A 23266-nucleotide genomic window follows, 5' to 3' on the forward strand; every position below is an offset into this window, starting at 1 on the left:
TTCTGCCTCATTTCTCTTTCAAAGTCATCTTTCAGGGAACTTGCTCTGATTAATTTGATTTTAACCAAACAAACAAGATATTTGATATATTAATTTAAACTTTTTGAGATGATTGATTAGAATCTTTGCATCATATTCACGAGTATACTGAATTCAAAGTTAAAATTTCATAAGCAGGAGTTTTTACATATCATAACATAATCATTACCCAATACTCAACACTCAATATTTGATACTCAGTGAATGTTTTTGAAATAAACACAATTTTTATTGTTAATCTTTCTGAAGAAACTAGTATATATCTTTTTACACAAAATCTATCAATAAGAGATTGATTGGTTAAAGAAAAAAAGCAAAGCAAAATGAAACAAGTTGAGAGAATCCAGGCTTTATCAATATAAGTAATAATTTTTTAGAATGGTGATTTGATTTCACCATTTCAATTCAGCAGAGCCTGTATATGTGTGTGTGTATATATATATATATATATATATATATTACAATGATCTGTATTTCCTCTTGCTAGACGGATGAAAGTGAATCCATATAAACATACCAACGCCGTTATGTGTAACTGGTGGTAAAACTTTATTATTCAAGTTTAGATGTAACAGACATCTTTGCTGCCTGAAGATTGTTTGCATAAGAAATACACCAAGAACATGTTTGTGAGTAGAAATGAACATGCACTATGAAAACAAAATAAAATAAAACGAAAAAATTTCATGTGTTGTAAGAACAGAACTATTATAGCCAACATTCTAATATTCAAATCAGGACTACAAATTGAATTCTTTTTCTTAGCAACATGAAATCATTCCATATGAAAGACATTTTCTGCTGGTGAATATTGCTGTAAGTTAATTTTACATTGGCATTTTGAGATGTTCCCCCCACATGCCTCCCCCGAAATTTTCCATGTGGTTGTCAAATAGTCCACCCTAAGGAATTTGGCATTTATTATTGTGATATTTGCCTTATTGGTAGCCATTAAGAAACTATGGTTTTATCAGCCTAGTAACAGTTTTGCGTCTTCATAGTCAACACTATTGGCTGCCTAGTTGATATTTACAGCTCATCTTTAAGAAAAATGACCCCAACCTTTCCTGGCCTTTGGGAACTGACAGTTTAAATAACCCCCTTGGCCACATAATAATACTTGGCACTTCTATGGTGCCTTTCAACCAAGGATCTCAAAGTGCTTTACAAACAAGTACTACATTACCATTATTACTATTAATAATATTAATATATTTTTCAATTTTACAGCTGAGGAACCTGAGGCACAAAAAGAAAAAGTGATATGCTGCAGTTCATATGTTGGAAAAAAAAAAAAAAAAAAACAACCAGGGGAAAACCAGAATTGAGTTTTGGTCTAGAAGGACCATTTTCTCTGATAAAAGCTAAACATTATTTCCACGGTAAAGTTATTCCTGCTTTTCTCTGGTGTAGGACAGAGTGAAGCTTACAGCTCTCCCTTTCAAGAGAACACATGATCGTACATTATGTAGTTTCTCACATGTGGATTACTCTTGAATTTCACATTTTCTTCATCCCTGACTTTACATACTTCTGCCCTAGCATATTGCAGAAGTTCTAATTACTGCAATTAACTAGGATGCTTTCTAAGCAACTGCACCACAACATGTGAGTCCACTGTCTATGAAACAGTATTGAAAAAACAAAAGGAAGTGCTCTGCAAAGAAGCCATCCCTCTGTTCTTGGCCAAGTCTTTCTTTGGGGAAATAACACTGCCTTCCAAAGTCCTGATGGGCGTCCTTCTATCTTCTTCTCATTTGCAGTTGCCTGCTGATAGAATTCCACCTAACAGTACCTACCTTTGGTTAGAATATTTAGTTTGATACTCAGGTTGCATTTCAATTCCTCAATTTTCTCTTGTGCCTTGGACAGTCAGCAAGCTTTCACCTTACTGGCTCACCAAAGATGCCTTGATTTTTTTTTTTTTCTTTTTTTTGCCATGGCTGTCAACCCAAAGACAGTAGCTAAAGTTGAGCTCCTCTCAACTTAAGACAAAAGGCTGGCATACAGCACAGAAGCAGACCACCAGTTTCTTTACTCCACATTTCCACCACTGGATGGCAGATATTCCCCCTCTAGAAATGCATTAATTTTATTTACTAAACAGGCAGCAGTTCACAGGTCTCAAGACCGGTCACTTTGTGATGTTTTGCAGCCACACAGCAGGAGGGTAATAATTATTTTAATAGCCATACTGAGACTCTTCAGTTTATTAAGAAAAATGTATGTCCTCAGGCATTTTAAAATATATATACATTTAATATTTTTGGAGCTGTATTTGCATTGGATCGTAATAGATTATGTGCACATGTGCAATTATAAACATAATGTGCTACCACAGGCTTCAACAAAGAGCTGTTAAAGAGACTTTTTCCCTTCTCATTAATATTACCTTAGAAAAGAATCCCCATGCTTGTTTTCTAAAAATCTACCTTTACTAAAACAGAACAGTTTAGAACAGAACATCACTATCTTAAAAGTTGATTAAAAAAAAAACTCAATATGTCATGTAGAGAGAATTGGGCATACTCTTTTCCTTTTGAACTACAGAGTTATCACTTAGAGCTCTGACCTTTTCTCATATACTTGGAGTCATGTAGTGTCTCTCTCAATCCACAGCATTCTGAGGTGGGTTGGCTCTTTATTACTTTTCTGTCCCAAACAACAGAATGAATACAGAGGTGAGTGATGAGAGAAAGAGTGAGACTAGGAAGAGTGAGAACACATGAGCTGGTCCTGGTCTAAAATTTGATCCAAAGCTCAATTTAGAACATACACAAATTTTCAGTTTTCAAATGGCATACAATTTTAGCTGGCACATCGTTTACATCACAGGGGAAGCCTTTTCCAAGAGAGAAAATTCCTAAATCATCATGAAATTCCTCATTAAAAAAAGGTTTCGTACCATAATAGCTTGTTTAAAATCACAATTTAAGATAAAATAATTCAGAAATCTTAAATTAAAAAAATAAATTTTATAATATATCTTGAGTGATGGAATAAAGGCTTTAATGAGTCAAAAAATAAGGAGTGTTTAGTGTTATAATAAATTTTTGTCTCTTTTAGAAAAGCCCAACCTCTTCTCCACCAAAATATGTATAATAATGAAAGTAAAAATGAAAATAAAATTATCAATAATAAAGAAGTATGGAATAAGATCTATCGTGTCAATGCTATCCAAAAAATTCTACTAAAAAGTAGACTGACCATAAATATTCCAAGAATAGTGATATGTATTTTCCAATGCTAGTTATTACTACTATGTCTGTCTGAGAAAAAAAAATTGAATGAAAATAAAAAGGCATACATGCCAAAAATAAAGAACCTATTTGTGTCCAACACACTAGAGAAATTGCTCAATGAGTAGTTTTGCCCAAAAAGTAATACTTGCCATATTGCCCAAGTTAACCAAACTTCTGGTGTTTTGCTGATTTAAGCAGTCCACATAGATAATGTTGCTGAAAGATTGCCATGATGCATTTTGTTATTCTTTTTACTAAGAAAATTAAATATTGTTGTTTGGGGAATCTCCTCTCTTTTTTAGATCTTTAATTGTCACCTCTCAAGTCTGGCTATATATTTTGAGATGTATCTATCAAAATTCCTAAGGAAGATAAATTACATCACATAATTTGAATGTCAAAGCTCCTCATTCCACTTCTTTATTTCAGTTTATGTGAATATTAGAGCTACGCGACAGGTGAGATCAGAATAAGGCCCATTAACAATGAAACTGAAGCAGAGGACTTAGTCCTGATTTCTGTCTCTTGCTTTCTCTTTTCTCTTTTTTTAATATGCAAACAAAAAATGCAAGAATGAAAATGACAACACAACATCAGAAAGACATTTTTTTAAACTTCATTCGCTACAACAGTCACGAACTGGTTGAACTCTACCTGCCATCCAACTTTAAGAAACGAAGACCCGGCACTGTGAAAAAGAAACAAAACCCAAACAAAACAAAACGATACAAAGCAACTGCGAATTAATGTAAAAATGGAGTGCAAATGCAACTACAGAATGCAATAAAAACATCAGCGTTGCAGATTCCAGCAACACTTATCAAAATAATTTCTGAAATGTTTCATATGAAACATAGACAAAGCAATAAAAAGAGGATATATGTTTATCATCTTAAGCATAACAATGTGAGTTAAGAGCTTAAAAATTAAAAAAAAAAAAGTACTTGGAATGAATAGTGCTACCCTTTTTTTCCTAAGTAGGCATAAAAATATTTTCATTTCCTTCTTGTTTTCCATACCATTATAGCAAGAACTTTCATTTGTTTCATGTTACCGTTTACAACTTTAATGCACACACACACACACAAAAGGATATCTACTGCAATAGAAATAGTTGCTTCATTACCTTGTTTGCTACATTTGCAAATGTAAACAGCTAGGCAGAGCCAGAACTGACTCTAATGCATGATGGAATATCTTTGTTGCATACGTACACTGTAGAAAATAATTATTCAATATGTCAGGCACCATTATTTGAAATGTAATACATTAATATTTACTAGAAAAATAAGTTTTTTTTTCCTATTTGTTCTCCCAACTTCTTTAATGAAATAAGTTAATCTGACAGTGCATCCAGTAGCTTGTAATATCTTCTACATCTCCGTGGCAAAAAATAAACTACTGGCTGGGACAATATAATGCAAATTATTAAAGTCAGTCCTTGTACATACATCCTTGTAGCAAGCATTGAGGCTCGACTAACAGCACCTTTAACCAATTATTTAATGTTCAGTTATTTAGCCCTATTTCCCTGAGCAGTTATGCTGAGGAGCTTTCCTTCATGGATAGTTTTTACAAAGCCTTAAGTATTAAAAGTTCTATGAGGACATAATTCTAAGAATCCTATTTAATGCTACTTAACTAAATCTGTATACATTTAATGAAGGGATTGACTAGTACATATACCAACTGTCAGTCTGTGGTAACGTAACCTTAGACGCTGCCTGACCACAAAGTTTGGAAATTATATTTAACCAAAAGAAAATAAATAAATACAGCAGGTTACCTCATGAAGAAATGCCATGTGTTCTAAACAAATTAAACCCATAGTCTGACATTTGTATCCATCTATGCTTTTGAATTGAGGGGATTCCTTTAGTTATATGAGATTAGTAACTAACAGGAGGCTTAGGAAAGCAAATCCATACTGGCTCATCACACACAAGAAAGAAATACCTGGCTAAAATGAAATTACTACGGAAGCATCGAGGACATTGTTTTTTAAAATGGGTACGTGTGGACAAAATGAAATCTAAACCGCAAACAAAAGGACTACTGAGTATTTGAACATCTAAAGGACAAAAATATCAGAGAGGGTGTGCATGTGTATGTACAGGCAGGGCTGGCTAAAAACAGCGTGCCACCATCTGTCATGTTTCTTGCTGCACTCTAACCAAGCCTAACCACAGCTCGCATTTCTAGGTCAAAATCTGAAACATGGCCAATGAGAGAAGACTAAATTGAGAGGACGTCATTTTTCTTTCATTGCCCTGGACCTTCAATTTCTCCTCCTCTGCCTAGGGTTTCATGATACTTATAAATTTAGGCAACAATTTGTGGGTTTTGGAACAAATGGTCCAATGGCCAGTCCAATACTGCTTTAGTATAATAATATGGAAACCCTTTCAAATTCTAGACAGTTTTGGTCTCTTTCTTTATAAATACATTAATTCTAGTCTGGTGATATCTCTTATGGATTATTTCCCCAGTACATATTAGCCAAGATGGTTTTGACTTAACAGGTTTTAAAAAGTGATTGTTTACCATCTTCCATTCTTTCTCATTGACCATTTGTCTTACTTTTTAATCTTGGTAACCTACTCATCAAAAGAAAGAATAATAAAAGAAGGGAATTTCATGTTGGATAAGGCAGGCTCTATGAAGTATTTTTTTAATAGGTCTTCATAAGACATTACAAGCTATTGAATTCCCATCAAGAAAACCTATTTCTATTTAATTGTGCTAAGTGCTAAGGTTTTACTCTTTAGGTTTTCCATTTTTTTCCACTTGTGCATTGTTCCTATGCAGGCCCCTCTGGATATGTGTTGTGAAGTCATATTTGTCCGTGCAAAGATGCTGGCATATGCTGCACTGGAAAGGTCCACTGTCACCATGGCAACTCATATGCAAAGCATACATCACTTCATCCAGAAAGACAATGCCACAGTGCACACATTTTGTTGAAAGTTCATCTTGAGTACTTCTATCAACTTTCTCTGTTTTTACTACATTCAAGGGACCTTCATTTTTTACATTTGGTGGCGCCTTCGTTTTCTCCTTGGAGGCACCGTTTGCAGTTGGCCCAGGTCTGGAATGCTTGATCGCCAAATCTAGAGGAATGTCATTGTCTGATCCAACAGCTGAAAAATGAGGAGGCAGATTGAAGGTGGGATAAGGCACATAGTTTTGGCAAGGATTTGGTAGGCCAGGCACGTGACTCAAGTAGTGCGGATTCCCAGGAACGGAGAGCTTATATTTACTCCAGAACCGCAGCCAATCAGCTTCACTCTGGAAGTCATTATGTACAAAGGGAAGTCCAAAAAGTGGGTACTGGTACTTTTCAATAGGGCTGCCTGGTGGTGAATAATTTGGGTGTTTCGCAGGTCTCATGTACTTTTCTATAGGACTGCCTCTCTCAGAACTTCCTTTCCCTTCAGATACGGATGAACTATTTCCTGGATCTCCAGTACTTTCCTGAGGACTTTTTATCTGAATGTGCAAAGGTTGCATCCTTTTGTGAATATCCAGAGTTTGGCTGACCAGGACTGGCTGCTGAGCAGAATGGCTTTTAGTCAATGAACCCTGGGCTTCGTATTTACTTAGGCTGGGGAGCGGAATTTCTCTCTGGTGACCTTCAGTTAGATGATCTTCTGACCTCCTCTCTAACGGGCTTCCATTGACTTGCTCCTCACTGCTGCCCCTCTGCTGTTTGTTGAGCTGCTCAGCCTGAAGTGCCTCTGGGTTAAGGCGCTTTCTTGTTCTCCTCCTAATAATCTGCTCACCGTTGTTTTGTTTAATGATGTTTAAAGGCCTGGGAGTCTGCAGAGAACACATACAATACATAAAAGGAAAACATTAAAAAATACATTAAAATGCATTAAAAATTCCTCACAAATATAAACCATGCTTAAGTTCAAAGCAGGGATAGGCTTTCTGCTGTAGATTTACTAAATCTCCTCCTTTTGCCCTAAGCAGGATCAGAGGAAGTAACCAAAGTGCACTATTTTACCCTAATTAAATCATGTCCATCTTTGCAGGGGAGACTGAAAACTTTAATCTACTTGAAAATAGCCTTTCCAAATGCAACAGATTTTGAGATTGCATCATTTAGTGATGAAACTGTGTAGAAAGTTACTTGAAGTGATGTGATTTTTCTGAAATTTTTTTTCAATTTTTGAGTTGTGTACTAAAATGCCAGCATACAAGAGTAACACAGATGATACATATTGATAACAGTGGAAAAAGTACACATTGCTATAGACAGAATAAGTTTATATGTTGAAGCCCTAAACCACAGTGTGACTGTATCTGGAGACAGGGTCCTTAATAGGAAATTAAAGTTAAATGAGGTTGTAAGGGTGGGGCCCTAACCCAATGGGACTGTGGCCTTATGAGAAGAGGAAGAGAAAGAGATCTCTCTCCACTGTGTGAGGGCACAGATAGAAGGTGGCTTAGTAAGGAAGAGAGCCCTCCTCAGAATCCAACTTTGCTGGAACCCGATCTCCAATTTATAGCTTTCACAATGTGAAAACATAAATTTTGGCTGTTTAAAGCCACCCAGTTTATGGTATTTTGTTATGGCAACCTAAGCAACTAATACATGCATGCTTCTAAATAATTGCAAATGTGGATATAAAATATTAATATCAGAGCATAAATAATCAAAGATAAACTGACAGAATTGTGCAGAAATATATCAGGTCATCAGAGCAATATAGAGGGATTTTTTTTTTATTCTCACTTCTACTTCTCTCCCTTTAATAATATATTTATGATGAAAGATTTTACTTGTTAATAGGTGAAGCATTAGTTTTGTGTTGAAAATCTAAATTCATGTGTAGCTTTGGTTTAACTATCTGATCTGTCACTCTACTCTTAAAGTAAGTGCTAACTTTCATTCAGCTTAAGTATTTTGTTTAGCTTAAACATTACATGATTGGTATTTATGGACATGTTCAACAGGTATTTATATAATATGACTTAAATCCATGGATAAGACCATAATAAAAACTTTACTTGCAGTTGGAGCTCTTTGATGTATAAAATCAAAGGAATCAGTCTGATAAATTAATGCATATTTATAGGTTAAAAATTTAGGATAATCTTTAAATGAGCTAAAGTCTGATTTTTCTAAAAGATTACTGAAATCAGAAAATAATTTCTACATAAAACATGACTATAAATATAAATTTATAAATTTGTAACTTTATAAATTATACATTATGTGTATATAATGTATAATTTTATAAATTATAAATTTTTAAATATAAACACATATTCATAAATATATTATAATAATATATATAAATTTTAAAATAAATATAAATATAAATATAATTTGTAAATTATTCCTAGAAGTGATACACTTGAATGCAAGGGAGTACCTCTTATATCTTGAATGAGTACAACTATAAATCCTTTCTTGAACATTTCTGTTGTTACAAACGTACTTTGAAGTGAAGAAAGATAACACACTTGTTATCGACAATTCATTGTTAGTTTAAGAAAGAAAATGTAATGCAGCTTAGTTATGCCATGTGCATTTCTTTTGCTCAGATTTACAAAGGTTTACAAAGAGTTCATATTAGCATTATAAACATATGCATTATTTAATCTATACACTGTAAAGAAACCTGAAATTTGCATAAATTCCTTTTTTAAACAATCATAACTTTTGTGTCAGTTTTTGACATGAAATGTGAACATAACCTTTATGTATTTCAATGTATGTTTTTTTAAAAAACCTCAAAACTAAAAACATCTTACCTCTGGACAGATGAATGTTAAAATAATTTTTAGAAAATAGTTTAGCTCATATCACAGTGGTTAAATTACCATAATCTGGCAGAGTAGTATTTTAATTTACTTTTGGCCTATGATTGGCCAGAGTTCCATTAAAATCATTAATGTCAGTTCCCATTAAATAGAAGCTTATTGCTATGCTTAAATGATGAAGGTTAAAAAAAAAATAAGTTGGTATGTGGTGGGGACAGAATCTTTCTACTTGCTACATGCTAATAACTAAGGTTTTTACAGGTTACTGCCAATTAGTATTGTTAGCAGCATGCATTTTTTAAAGAGTGCTTCCAATAGTCCATATATGAGAATGTTTTGTCTAAAATTGTATTCCCTGTAGCCATAATGTATTCACTGGCTTGTGCTAAGAGCTATGGTAAAATGCCAAACAAAATGAAAAAGGCACAGGGAAATAAATTTCTGTTTACGAAGTGGGGGATTCCTATTTTAAAGTCAGCTCTTGTCAGCAGATGAACTTTCTAAACTAAAAAAAAAATCCTTCAGTAAGTCAAATCCATATTCAGATGGAGGATTTGTGAGTTTTAATTTTATTACAGAATTCTAACTAAAATTTGAGGAAAAGTAATTCAAAGGACCTCCGTGAGCCAAAGCCAGCTGGAGATCTTAAAAGACAAAGTATCTTTGCACCTTACTCTACTCTGGTGTGTGTGCTATTCAGAACTTCAGATACCTTATTGAAATACCCACTGAAGGCACTGTGGAGATTCATGTGATATTCTCTGATCCTAGTTCAGCTCAGAACTGTCCTTCCGAATGTGTCCCTCCAGCCCCTAAAGCGGTCAAGATAACACTTGCGAATTCCAAAGGTAAACTAGAAAATACTAATTCTTTCCCTGCCTTTTATTTTATACTGAACATGAAAGCGTCCTTTTTCATTTTTAAAAACGTTTTGCATATTTCTGAAACTTCTAAAAATTTTCTCCTTTTTACCTAAAATAATTTCACTGAATTCTGATAACCATTAATTCAACTATCTGCTGTGAAGTTCCCAGAAATCAATCATTTTCCTCTTTTATATCAAAAGAAGCATAATGCATTACTAATGACCTCAAACCTATCTCCCCATCACATCTAAGCCACTTTCACCATAAATCACACATGCACTCAAAGTGACTGTATTAAACAACCCTGCAGGGGTAGGCACTGCAAGCCAGGGAATGGGACTTATCACACCACAGACCAGGCCAACACTGCTTTATAAAGCTTTTCCTGAAAGAGTGGAACAAGTTCTTACCGAGTGAAGCTTCTGGTAGAGGCCACACGCGTTGCATACATATCCGCCATTTGCATTCTTTCGCCAGAGAGAGGTCTTTGTGGTCAGGCAATTGGCACAAAAAACACCGGAGCCTCTACGCCTCTGAAACGGGAAAAAACCCAAGGTCAGAGGTGAGTCACATGATCAGTGGAGTTAGACCAAATCAACCCAGGAGTTTTGTCTTTAAACTAGCAACAATGACAGTATAAAACCACACTGCCCATAATGAGGTCAGGTTCAATTGTGTTTAATAGGCACCACTGATTTTCATTATAATTAACCCTACAGTGATGGATGAGGTGTGTGGAACACCAAAGGCTTTTCACAGAAACAGCTTTAACTTTTTGAACTTTGGGTTTTATGGCTTTAATGATGGCTCCTAAATGCGGAACCCTAAAATATACCTTTTAAAAGTGTCAAAACACAAGTCAAAACGACAGAACATGGCAATATGTTTAATACACTTTGGAAAGGAGGAGCACATGCCACCTGAGCTTTAAAATATAGTCAAGTTTGGAATAAATGTAAACCATTTAAAATCAAACTTGATTTGTGTGTTTCTGTATGTCATTCATGTAACGTAAGTATTAAGAGAATATAAGACACTCAATTCTGGTCTTTCGTTTGCAATTGTAAAATCTGAACGATTCCCTATTCCTCAAACATGAGAGGGTTTGGAGAAACTTCAGCCAATTAAAAGTACAGTATTACTAATGAGAACCCTTATGAGGTACCTACTTAAGTCAGGCAACACAGACCCTTCAATGTCTATTTATTTACTTTATTTGACTTAGACTTGGAAATCACAAGGGTTTCCAAATACAAATTGATTCTAGTGGCCTGAGTTTTGTAATCAACAGGTTCAAAATACCTAAGAATATTTAAAACTAGATAATTAGTATTGCTTGTTCCATTCTTGCTATCAAGTAATGATTCCATTAAACTTCTCACTTAAACAAAAGTCAGGCTGTGTTTGTAGGCACAAATACTAACAGGCAGGAAATGGAATTCTCTTGCTGAAAAAAAAAGAAAAAAAAAAAAAAAAAAAAGACAGCCTGAATTGTAGTTTGGCTCTCCTTTCTCTAGGAAGCAAAGCCTTTAATGATAAAATATGCATGTTAGATAAGGAGTGGAAAAAGTCTTGCTGGAACCTAATTTTATTAGAAATTAAATATTACATGTGCTATAAGTCAAAATTTCAGGGATTCATAAAATTTAGGCAATTTATTTAACTCAAGTCCATACTGTAGAAGAGTGGTATCCCTGCCAAGAAAATACAATGGTTATAATTGTACTCTGATACATTTCAAATGGAAAGCTTTCTGCAGACATAATTTTGGCTTCAAGACTGGAACACTTTCTTGGCATTGAAAGGGCATTTGATTCATCGGGTGTTTCACAATGTATCACTAAAAAGACCTGGTGAGCAGCCAGTTCCCTATAGGGTAATTTTTCCATCCAGATGCAAGTGCTATCAGAGGCCCTCGTCAGCTAAACTAATTATGATCTTGCAATTGCTGATGCCTGCTCACTCTAACATTCGACATCCTCCATTAATCATCAATACAAGGAAAATGAATGAAACGTAAAGAAATGAGGGCTGGTAAACTGCACAGCCATAAAAATCTGAAATGAGAGCAATAACTTAACAAGATTGGGGGAATGTTTTTAGTGAGCACAAAGTCAGGCTAACAATTGCCCTTTTAAACCAAGAACACGATTTCATTAGTGTAGCAGGTTGTGCTACTTTAGGTGATGTACTAAAAACTAGATTTTCAAAGATAATCTCTGGCTCCCCTTTTTCTCCTTCCCCCCACCCAACTCTGGACCAGGAATGTATCATGAGTTTCTAAGTCTCAATAAGAGCAATAACAAATGTTGGGTGTCAGTCTGCAAGTCCCAATGAGGGCCTACTGCAAAAGTGGACTGCTGCTTCCCCCAAAATCAATGAAATATTAGAAGTTGTGTTTATCAAACATTTTGGGGATGCCCTTTATGCAAAGTAAACTGGGAGCCTAGTTAGGTTATAACTGTGAAACTTTCCTGGGGCTATCCTGTCATTTTCCTAGATCTAAATAAACACCAACTTGATACACACAAGGGCAATGTAAATGTCCATTGGGAAACTAACCCACATATATGGCTGAGGCTCAAATGTGAATGTGTAACCATTCACTCCAGCCTGCTTTTCTTTCCTTACGCCCTGGGTGCTTGACACACCATGCCAAAGTGGGTGTAATCCTGATTTCAGTGAGTGTTTCAACCCTTGCACAAGTTGGTGCTTAATTCTCTTGCAAAGAAAATGCCTTTCATTAGTTAGAGGGAAAATCCCGAAATTACAGCACTGGTTTCCAAAAGCACAGCTTGCTTTAAAAGCAGCACTTAGACTCCAATATAGTTTGCTATATTTTAGGTAAACCATATCATATTTTAAATATATCAGGAGTACTTTGAATACACTTATTCAGAGTCAGTAGAGCTTGGAGGTTAATAATCAGATTTAGGTGTCAGAACACTCGTATTCAAAACCTGTCTCTACCATTTGCCAGGCACAACACTAGGCAAGTCACTTAACCTTTCAATGCTTAAAGTTCTCTGATCTTTACAGTGTTAGCTACTGTGATTCTTTTTTTTTTTTTTTTTTTTTTTTGAGGCAGAGTCTCACTCTGTCACCCAGGCTAAAGTGCCATGGCATAATCTTGGCTCACTGCAAACTCCAACTCCTGGGTTCAAGCAATTCTCCTGCCTCAGCTTCCCGAGTAGCTGGGATTACAGGCATGCACCACCACGCCCAGCTAATTTTGTATTTTTTAGTAGAGATGGGGTTTCTCCATGTTTGTCAGACTGGTCTTAAACTCCCAATCTCAGGTGATCTGCCCACCTGGGCCTCCCAAAGTGCTGGGATTAGAGGCGTGAGCCACCACGCCCGGCTACTGTGATTCTTGTGTGGATTAACAGATGCAATTAAAACAGTGCTAGGGATGTAGTAAGTGCTCAACTCCTATTTGTCAAGAGAATTCAATTATTATTTCTTTTGTATGAGAAAAACATTTTGTTAGTTTTCTTTTTAGCCCTTGAATCTTGTAATTTAATATTTGAGAGATGCTTAAAACATAAGGTTGGATATTGTTAAATGTGTTTCTTTCATACCAATCTTATCAAATATGAGAATGGAAAGTTGAGTCAGAGTGAAATATCTAGGTGTTTGCACCTAGAATTCAATAGGAGCAAGCTTGCATGGGGGTGGAGAGTGGGAGGTAGGTGAGAAATTCTTTCACACACGAAGTTACCTCCCATGTAAACAAATTTAGTACTTTGGTAAGCCTAGTAGAACCTTATTTTTGGTGCAATTAAAATTTCTGGAAGCAGCAGAGAAGGTGGGAGAAGTAGGGAGTGAGTGTCCTGAGCTGTGTCACTGCAGAACCACATCTTTCTAAAACACCATACAGATGCGAGTCCTGACCTGGTCACACTGTGTACAGTGTAACCTGGCAGGACACAGTAAGGGATTTCCTTTGAAGTTATCAACATCCTTAGCCCAATCAAGGACAGGCAAGCAGCCTGTTACCAAAGGAATGCAGAGTAGAAGCCTTCTGTGCTCTATTTTCAAAAACAAAACTTGGCTTTAACTTAAAGCAAAAGAAAAGCACTAACGACCTTATTTCATTCATACTTTATCCTGCATGGCAGTTTTAAAATACTTTGTCACTCTCCTTTGCAGTAAGCCTATTAAGGACAGAAATGCCGTTTCCTAATCATCATTGAGTAATGTAAGGAATAAGCACCTAGGACAGTGCTCTGTTAGGCTAAATATTAAGAAAGTTGAAAATAATCCTGCCTGCTATTATTTCTATCGTTATTTTTTGAAAAAAATATTTTAGGAAAAAAAGTAGTGTTTTTTTTTTTTTTTAAATCCCTTTTAAATGTCTTCCATTCAGGCTGACAAATTAATCTGGAGTTGGGCAGAGACGGCTGATGATGTAGAAAACACAAGCAAGAAAATTCATTGTCCACTCCTACTTTCTACACTTCTTTTTTTTTTTTTTTTTGAGTCGGAGTGTTGCTCTGTTGCCCAGGCTGGAGGGCAGTGACGCGATCTCGGCTCACTGCCACCTCCGCCTCCTGGGTTCAGGTGATTCTCCTGCCTCAGCCTCCCATAGCTCGGATTACAGACACCCGCCACCATGCCTGGCTAATTTTTTATTTTTAGTAGGGTCAGGTTTCACCATGTTGGCCAGGCTGGTCTCCAACTCCTGACCTCAGGTGATCCACCCGCCTCTGCCTCTCAAAGTGCTGGGATTACAGGCGTGAGCCACCACACCCAGCCCCACATGTATTTTTGAGAAGGAGCTGATGCCAGGTACTTGCTAGGTGCTGGGGGTAGCTCTCTTTTATCTATATCATTATAGTTACAAATTGTTGATGGTTCTATCTGTGTCTGTTTATGTTTAAATAATAAATTTCTCCTTTTCCCACAAGCCGTCTTGAGATAATAATTTGTACCTCCATCACCTCGTGCGTGAGAGGGAAGAATTACGGGTCATATGGATAAGCTCAGTGCTGGGAGGGAAAACGGGTAGGAATAAGTAGCTAGCCGATAAAACCAATTGGCATTCTTGAGGGGCATATATAGCACAAATCATACTCTCCTCTCAGACTGAGGGAAGACTGCCCACTCACACATGTAAAGTCACAAAGAGTAGTGGCAATCTCTGCCCCTAAACTGCTCTAAGTTCACCTTCCACATCTACGTGGCTTCAACAGAGGGCAAGAGTGAAGGAGGATTGGCTGAAAACCCAAATCTACATCAGTCAGCTCAACTCAAAATTTCTACAGAAAAAATGCTGGAATCAACAATTCGAGAAAATGATTGTTTGCTTTTCTTTTAATGCTTTCACCAGTAAAATTTAGGTTGCATTTGTGTTGTCTCCAGGCCATTTCCGTTGGCTGGTAATTTCCTATGTGAAAAAGGATGAATAATGGTACAAACAGTTAACGGCAAGGAGTTTCGAAGCCAGTGATTGCCTGGCAAATGCTTTTCAGTGATAACTGGCATGTCTTTTGAGCCCCTGATCCCTTTCGGTACTTCAAATATTATAGCCACAATACTGATTTTCACAACAGTAATGTAGGTGATGGATCTGAACAATCATCAAATAGAAATAGAAAATGACCTACCTATCTTTTAATATGAATACACTTTAAATCCAATGTAATTTTTTTCCTCCCCTTTAGAGTAAGCCAGTAAGCATAATGACTAAATATTTAAAACAAACAAAACACAACACCTTTTCGTCTTTAGGTTCATGGCGAACACCAACATGAGGGTTACAATAGTTGAAATTTTCTCTAAGTTTCCAATTCAAGTTTTGCTTTTGGGAGACTTAAATCTTCAGTCAGCTATATATCATTGATAAATAGCTGAGCCTTGGCATACATGTTAGGAAACCCAGATATGACTTAAGACATTTTTTATTAAATTTTAAATTGGTTCAGCTGTTTCTATTCCTGATTTTATTTTATTATTTGAAGACCAGCCAAATATAAAAATTTTAAGGTTTCCAAATCTCCAAATTTTGAAAAAGAACTGATTTCATCTGAAGTAAATTTGATTGAATGATTTATTAAAGTGGCTTAACATTTACAGACATGGATATTCATCTTCAAGATATTAAAAGTTTCCATTGGTGAAGGAATTTGTGAAGAAATGATCTTTTACTATAATTTTCTATGAATAAGAACCATACTGAAACCATGTAATTACATAACAAGTCTTGATAGGCAGAATATTTACTCACATTTTTTATGGTTTTATATCTTAGCCATTTTAAACCAAATTAATTTGAAATTTGATTCATATCATGTTAGTATGAATGTACCTCAAATATTTTTAACTCTTTAAAAATTTTCTGTGTTTATTTGATTATATCAAAAATTCTTTGCAATGTTCATGTTAGCAAAATGCATAGATGGTTATGATCAAAGCTTCTGGTATGATTTCACAGTAATACAATTTCAGTGATAAATTAATTCAATTAAGTTCTGGGAGTAATTATTGCATGTCCACCATGTGCCTGGCACTGTGCTACAAGCCAGGTCACAGCATAAGACAAACATGGTCAGTAATCTTGCAGATTTTCCAGTGGAATCTTCTAAAAACATACTAAGTATGGAGCTAAAGTAACACAAACAGAAATTGTTCATGAACATTGACAGTTGAAATCATGTGAATTACGTGGAAACTTTTCTGAAGATACCAAAGTATTTCCCATTCGTAAATCTCATTTAAAGGCTAAAAGTTACCTAATAATCAGAGGGGTTACTTCCCGTGCTCCTTTGCAAATACGTGTAATAGTTTAAGTCATTTCAGAAACAAATTAATACTTGCTTATTTTCTCATTAGTCATAATGTTCTATCAATCACATTGTTCTATTAGCTACCAATAGAGTTGACATGAGTATATGTGTTCATGACTGTCACATATGTAGGTGATATTCAGTAATTGTTGATATTCAATAATTCAGTAAGTGTTGAATATTATTTTAGTTCTTATCTCTATCATTCACCACTAGGAGACATCGAAGGCCATGTCCCTGCCCTCTTCCCCTCCAAAACAGAATTAACCAGCTGTTGAATACACACCAGTAGATCCTATGGAATATACTGAATTCAGGAGCTAAAACAACTTAAAAATAGATGATAGTTTGCAATAAACACCTTTAGATGAATAGCCAGACTCTTACCAGGAGCACTGGCTGGCCAACAATTGGACAAGAGCAGGGAAAGCACTCTGCCAACAGAAAGCAATAGTTTACCGATATCCTGGCCAACTTTTGTTTCAAATAAAATTGTGAAGAATCCGTTGAAATGGGCTGTACAGCATGTCTTTGCCTGCTTTAAAACAGTCCTCTTTGCCCTCAGATTTCTTGCCAAAAACCTGAAGGGACTCTATCAGGTTCAGCCAAGCACCCATCTTATAATCACCATAGAGCTTGGAAACAAAACCTGTTTACCCTGCTTATTAAATTCACTTCCTCAACACATCAGCAATGATAATGGAGACCAGTGTAAACTAAACTAGCATCTCTGGCTAAGAGCAATAGAACAGTTTTTGTTCCAGGACATGAGGCAATACATACTCTAGTAATCATACCTTGCATTGAGATATGAATACATCTAAGACTTATCCCACTGACAACGTCGCCACATAGGGAGCTACCCAATATATCAGGTAATGCTACTGTGCTAAACACATTAGCTCCATCTCTTCTGAGATGTAACTGGTGATTCCAGGAGTGACATAGCCTAAAATCACTATTTCCCCATGTATATCCCACTCTTTATTCATACAGATTCTTTACATCTCAAGGTTTTAGAAATTTATCACACAGATATAAAACCTATTACACAGGTCTGAGGACCCCATCTCCCTTCTTTAACCCCATATTTGGTAACTAACCCCATATTTGGTAAAGGAGCAAACAAAACACCCTATGTCATAATGAAATTACATAATAGAATCAGAATTGGAAAAACCCAGATTTTTGGAGTTCTTACCATGTTGTTTCTGTAATAATGTTCTGCCTTTACAGCAAGTACGCATTTGGACAGCTAAAAATATGGTTGAAAATTTATGTCTGCACTGTCTTTTTTTCATTCCACGTGAAAGTCATTATTGTTAAAAGAACTGCTCAAGTCTCTCAGTGCTTCTATTTTTGCCATCATGTATCTGTTTTCACCCTTCCTTCAGCTACAACAATGGTTGGAAAGTAGCTCTACAGGGACTTTCTTCTATGCCAGTGCCAAAATCTGACACTGGAAGGAAAAAATATAATAAAAGGCCTTTTGGAGGCACAGTTAAACAATTTTAGCACCTCTTAAACTTCAGTGTGTCAGCACAAGAGTTGATTCTTTTAATAAATCTGTTGCATATTTTATTTATATAATATATTTAATAAGCAGATTTATTCTGGGATAGGTTCACATTCTAAAAATAAAAATATCATAAAAATATTAGTGATGAAGACCTTTCTAGAAAAGTCCTGAAGTCCAAAAGTCTCAGCTTCTAGGCATTTAATTAGAGAGTCAAATCCAGTTATTAATATTTCATGTATTACACCTCTAGGGCTGCCTTTATAATATATAATGACATTATAATTTATAATGTCATGATATATTTTTAAATTTATAATATATAATGGTTATTTTGAAAGAAACAGAAAAAAATCAATAATTCTCTTCATAGTACTTAACATAATAACTGGTTTATGAAGTGTTGCCACCCTTGAGGCAGCCATATACACTTCAGTCGTTCCTTGATGGTTTCTCACACTCTTGGGGATCATACAGTCTTTTGGTGAAATTTATGACACTCCCCAGAAAAAACAAAGTGTAAAATATTTTCCAAATAACTTTAACATGGTCAAAAGCATGTCCCTCACAAAATGTATCCAAAGATTTCCTGTGGATTTGAGTGCTGATGGAACCAGATCCCAAGATTAAGAACTCCTAACACATATTTATCCCAATTTAGATTTACAGTGAATTACTAGTTATTATTACTCTCCTTTTATTGATGAAGTATGAAACTCACAATAGTTCTTTGAATTATCCAGCATCAAAAAACACATTCTTGTCTCTAAGTCTAGGCAATAAGATAGGATCATATTCTAAAAAGCATTTTTGGCCAGGCGTGGTAGCTCATGCCTGTAATCCCAGTGCTTTGGGAGGCCAAGGTGGGAGGATTGCTTGAGGCTAGGAGCTTGAGATCAACCAAGGCAACACAGCAAGAACCTCTCTCTACAAAAAGTAAAAAAAAAAAATTAGTTGGTGTGGTGACATACATCTATAATCTGAGCTAATCTGGAGGCTGAGGCGGGAGGATGGCTTGAGCCCAGGGGTTCGAGACTATAGTGAGCTATAATCATGTCACTGTACTCCAGCCTGGGCAACAGAGTGAGATGCTGTCTCTAAAATAGATACATAGAAAATTAATTAAATAAAAAAGAATTTTTGAATCAATTATTTAGTAGAATCCTCTTGTTTGACTACCTTTGTCCCTTTTTAAATAATCATCATTGTACATGTGTTTGTAGGATAACATACGATAGGACTAGTCTCATTATCTAATATCCTCACAATGATCCTAAGAGGCAAGTATTGTTATCATCATTATTATTATTCCCTTCACTTTATAGATGAGAAAACTGAGGCTTAGAAGCAATTTGCAATTGCTGAATAGTAGGGGTAAGATACAAACCCAGGTTGTCCTCACTTGAAAGCCATAGTGAACCATGTTTCAGGCCTTATTACTAAAGAGGAGATTGGGGAATTTTTACCAAAAATATTTCAAAATATCCTGGCCTTAAAGAACTCTTATCTCTTCAAACCACCCAATAACAGCTGATTGAAATTATGCAAGTTTTGAGGTACCAGAAAGAAATGAGTCATCCTTCATCAGATATGGCAACGAGCTGTTTTGAGGTCGACACAGTCATAGCCAGAGGAACAGAGCACTTGGCTGATGGAGGGGCAGTGTCGGGGAAGGGGGAGGGATGCAGTACATGTGTTTTGATCCTGCTGTGTCAAAAAAACAAAAAAAGTATGTGAAACAGGCCGCTGCTTAAAAGCAGAAGTTGGTGACACCACTGACTTAGCCTCTCATAGCGCCTGCTACATGGGAGGTTAGCTGCAGATGAAAGTCTCTGTTTGCTTTTGCAGAAGACTTGGCTAGAGTTGGGGCAAGAAAAATGGTGCTGGGGTTTTGACATGCTCTGTAAACACACATGTTCAGGTAACAATTTACTAGATTTCTTTTATATATGTGTATGTTCTAAGGCAGAGACCCTTTGTGATATTTGGTATCATTTTTATTCAAGATAAATTACTGGCAATTCTGAGAGATGAGGTTATTCTACCAAATTCCTCAAGAATCAGATAATATAAAAATATTTTAAATAATGTCTGCTTAAAAACTCCCCCACTATTATATATAAAACTTCATATTCTTCATCTATCTATGAAGTTTACTATTATACTTTTCATATGTGATGTACTTTTGCATTTCATCACAGAACAGTAATGACAAAAATACTCCTAACTCTAAACAGTTTTTGTAGGCTATCCAATTGAAAGAATTCAGTACAAGTCAGATGTTAAAACACAGGCTTTAGCCTGCTCAGCAGAAAGATGGCAACCACTGCTTATTTTAATATAAACAACAAAAACATATGAGAATACATGAGTTAAATATACAGAGGTTCAAAACAGTTAAAAGAGTTAATAATAAACTATGAATGTGTCCACAAAACGCCCCTGATACCAAATATGCAATTTGGATTAAATACTTCACAGACTATCTCGGGAATACCTCTGGGAACATGCCATTGTCTCTGACTTTTAGAAACACAGGGAGTGAGGTGGTGGGAGACTAAAAAAAAATGAACCTGAATTTCATTTATTTTTGAAACTATAAATCATTACAAATATTATCTCTCATTTAGTTCAATTTTGTATGTCCTCAGGACACATAAAATCGTAGGTATTTACGGATACCTTTCCAATGATTAAAAATAAGCACCTCATGTTACGTCACTATTCAAACGAAAGATGTGTCTTTAAATAAGAGCTCTGTGACCACTACTGGTGAAAACGACCATGAGCAGATAATTTCATGATAGAGGTACTGTGCAGACAGGGAAAACTGAGCTGATTTCTAAAGTTTTAATAACATGATTTTTAAAAGACAACGTGGAATTATGAATTTCCTTAATAATGATGTAATTTTGTAATAACTGAAATCTTTCACGGGAAAACTACTTCTTCAATAACTCACCCAGTCAATTACACAGGGAAGTCCTGTAATAGGCTGTCCCTACTCCCTGCCCCGTCAAATAGCTCACGTACACGACTTCCTTTTCAATTACCAACTTGTCTGCAGTACCATCTGTAAAAACGAACACATACCTTATGCTGCCAGTTTTTGCTTTTGCACGTCCATTAGTGGGACAGGCTGCAGCTGCTCAAGAAGAAAGCAGTGATTGTCTTTGTTATGTGTGTATGTGTATATATATATATATATATATATATATATGTATAAATTCTCTCTTCAGTACCACCAGATTAGCTCAAGGTAATACATCGTCTTGGGTAGGAAACTGCACTCATATTAGCCTTACTCGCACCCGGCTCTCTCTGTGATCTGGAGTTTATTAATCACACTATATCGCATACCAAAGTAAGAACTACCTCATCGCATCAAGCATTCTGGAGACTGCCCCTCAGTCATCTGTACCAAAAGGAACAGTTAAAGCTGTTTCTCACTTTGACATTTTGTACATCGAGCAGAATATCAGGAAACCAAAACTGAGACCTGGCAGCCCAACTTGAGACACAAAACTCCTGGTGAGTGAGATTTTATTTCATGAGAAGGGCTCTGAAAATATAACACTAACTTTTCAACAACTTTATTTTCCCCTGCCTCATGTTTATATTCTTTTTCTGTTGGCATTATTTTTCCTCTAGATGAACACATTGAATTTGTCACACAATCTTGGCAAAAGATGTAAATAAATTATAGCAAGAAATTAACCATAATTATTTTTTAAAGTCATCTGTGTTAAAGAAATGTCATTTCTCCCCATGGTTAAGTAATATAGATTTTTTAAAAGAAAAGAAAAAAATTATTAAGCTCTTAAAAATATTTTGAAAAAGGATTCATAGTGTAGCTGAAATTTAAAACACATACAAAAAATGAAAAGCAAACAAAAATGCTTAGTTGTGACTTATCTTTTGCTAATTCACATTTACAAATTTACCCCAAATATATCAAAACTAGTCTTCATCATAAGAGGAACTTTGTGACAATGTACAAACTTAACTTTTGGAGCATTCGAATGTTAGTTTGCCTTGGTTTTTCCTATATTGAATTGTCTGAAATCATAAAATAGTTCTACTTTCTCAGCGTAGGTATAGGAGACAGAGTGCTGGATTCCAATTATTTACATGTGCAAGTCACACAGGGGAAAGGATGCTCTTGAAGGACCTACTTTTTCCTTTAATCTTTATATTATCAGTGCATTGCATACAGTGGGCATTTAATTAGTGATAGCTTAATTGAATTGACCTCTAACAGAAGAGATGCTGCAGCCACTTTGGAGTGTGTGTGTGTGTGTGTGTGTACGTGTGCGTGTGTGTACACATACAAGTATTATGCTTTAATCATATCTTTACTCATGAAATATGAAGGACAACCATTGTTACAGAAACTAGAACTTAAATTGAAAACAGTTTCACTTTTGCGAAATGCAAAAGAAAATTAATAAATTCTGGGCCATGTTTAGGCCCAGGAGAGGAGAGGAAAGGAACAGTCCCTGTTTGTCTGAGCTTATGAGCAATTTGCAAAATGTATAGAAATGGCATATGTCGGTTATGTATATACATGTGCATACAAACATATATACACATACACTCACATAAATGAATAAATGGAATCATTTTCAGCACCACCATAGAGATGTCACTAGTTGTTTTTATTTGCATTAAAGCAATATATTTTATAAGTGGGACTAAAACACCAACAATGTTGTCAAGAAATTCCACGAGTTTCTTACATAGTTGAGAATAAATATAATTGGTTATACGGTAATTTTTAAAACTGAAGCAATAGAGTACCTAGGAGAGTGCTGTAAATGTCAGCTTAATAATTATTTACTTTAGTAGGAGGAAAATAAGACATTGATAACTTATGATTAATTTTTATTGCCAATTTATTTTTATTACTATGTTGGAGTTCTCTCAATTCACATACATACTCAATTAACATAAACATAATTATGTCTGTGAGACTATGGAACGTCATGCTTGACATATATGAAGCATTCAGAGATCATTAAATTTCTCCTTTCTCTCTTA

General features: G+C 35.5%; 1 protein-coding gene across 5 annotated transcripts in view; it reads right to left on the reverse strand.

The window, feature by feature from the left end:
- Window positions 1-246: 246 nt before the first annotated feature.
- Window positions 247-23266, reverse strand: part of TRPS1 (transcriptional repressor GATA binding 1) — a 261099-nt gene continuing 238079 nt past the window's right edge. For 4 of the 5 annotated variants that reach the window (XM_033203222.1, XM_033203221.1, XM_033203223.1 and 1 more), the window contains 2 exons: window positions 10333-10455; window positions 1936-7100 (listed from right to left, as the gene is read on the reverse strand). In XM_033203222.1, coding sequence (XP_033059113.1) covers window positions 6039-7100; window positions 10333-10455 — 1185 coding nt within the window. In that variant the 3' untranslated portion in view covers window positions 1936-6038. Of the gene's footprint in view, window positions 7101-10332; window positions 10456-23266 lie in introns of all 5 variants that reach the window. The other variant, XM_033203219.1, reaches the window with a different exon arrangement.

This window comes from Trachypithecus francoisi, unplaced genomic scaffold (genome assembly GCF_009764315.1).
Source record: "Trachypithecus francoisi isolate TF-2019V2 unplaced genomic scaffold, Tfra_2.0 Lachesis_group7, whole genome shotgun sequence".
NCBI lineage: Eukaryota > Metazoa > Chordata > Mammalia > Primates > Cercopithecidae > Trachypithecus > Trachypithecus francoisi.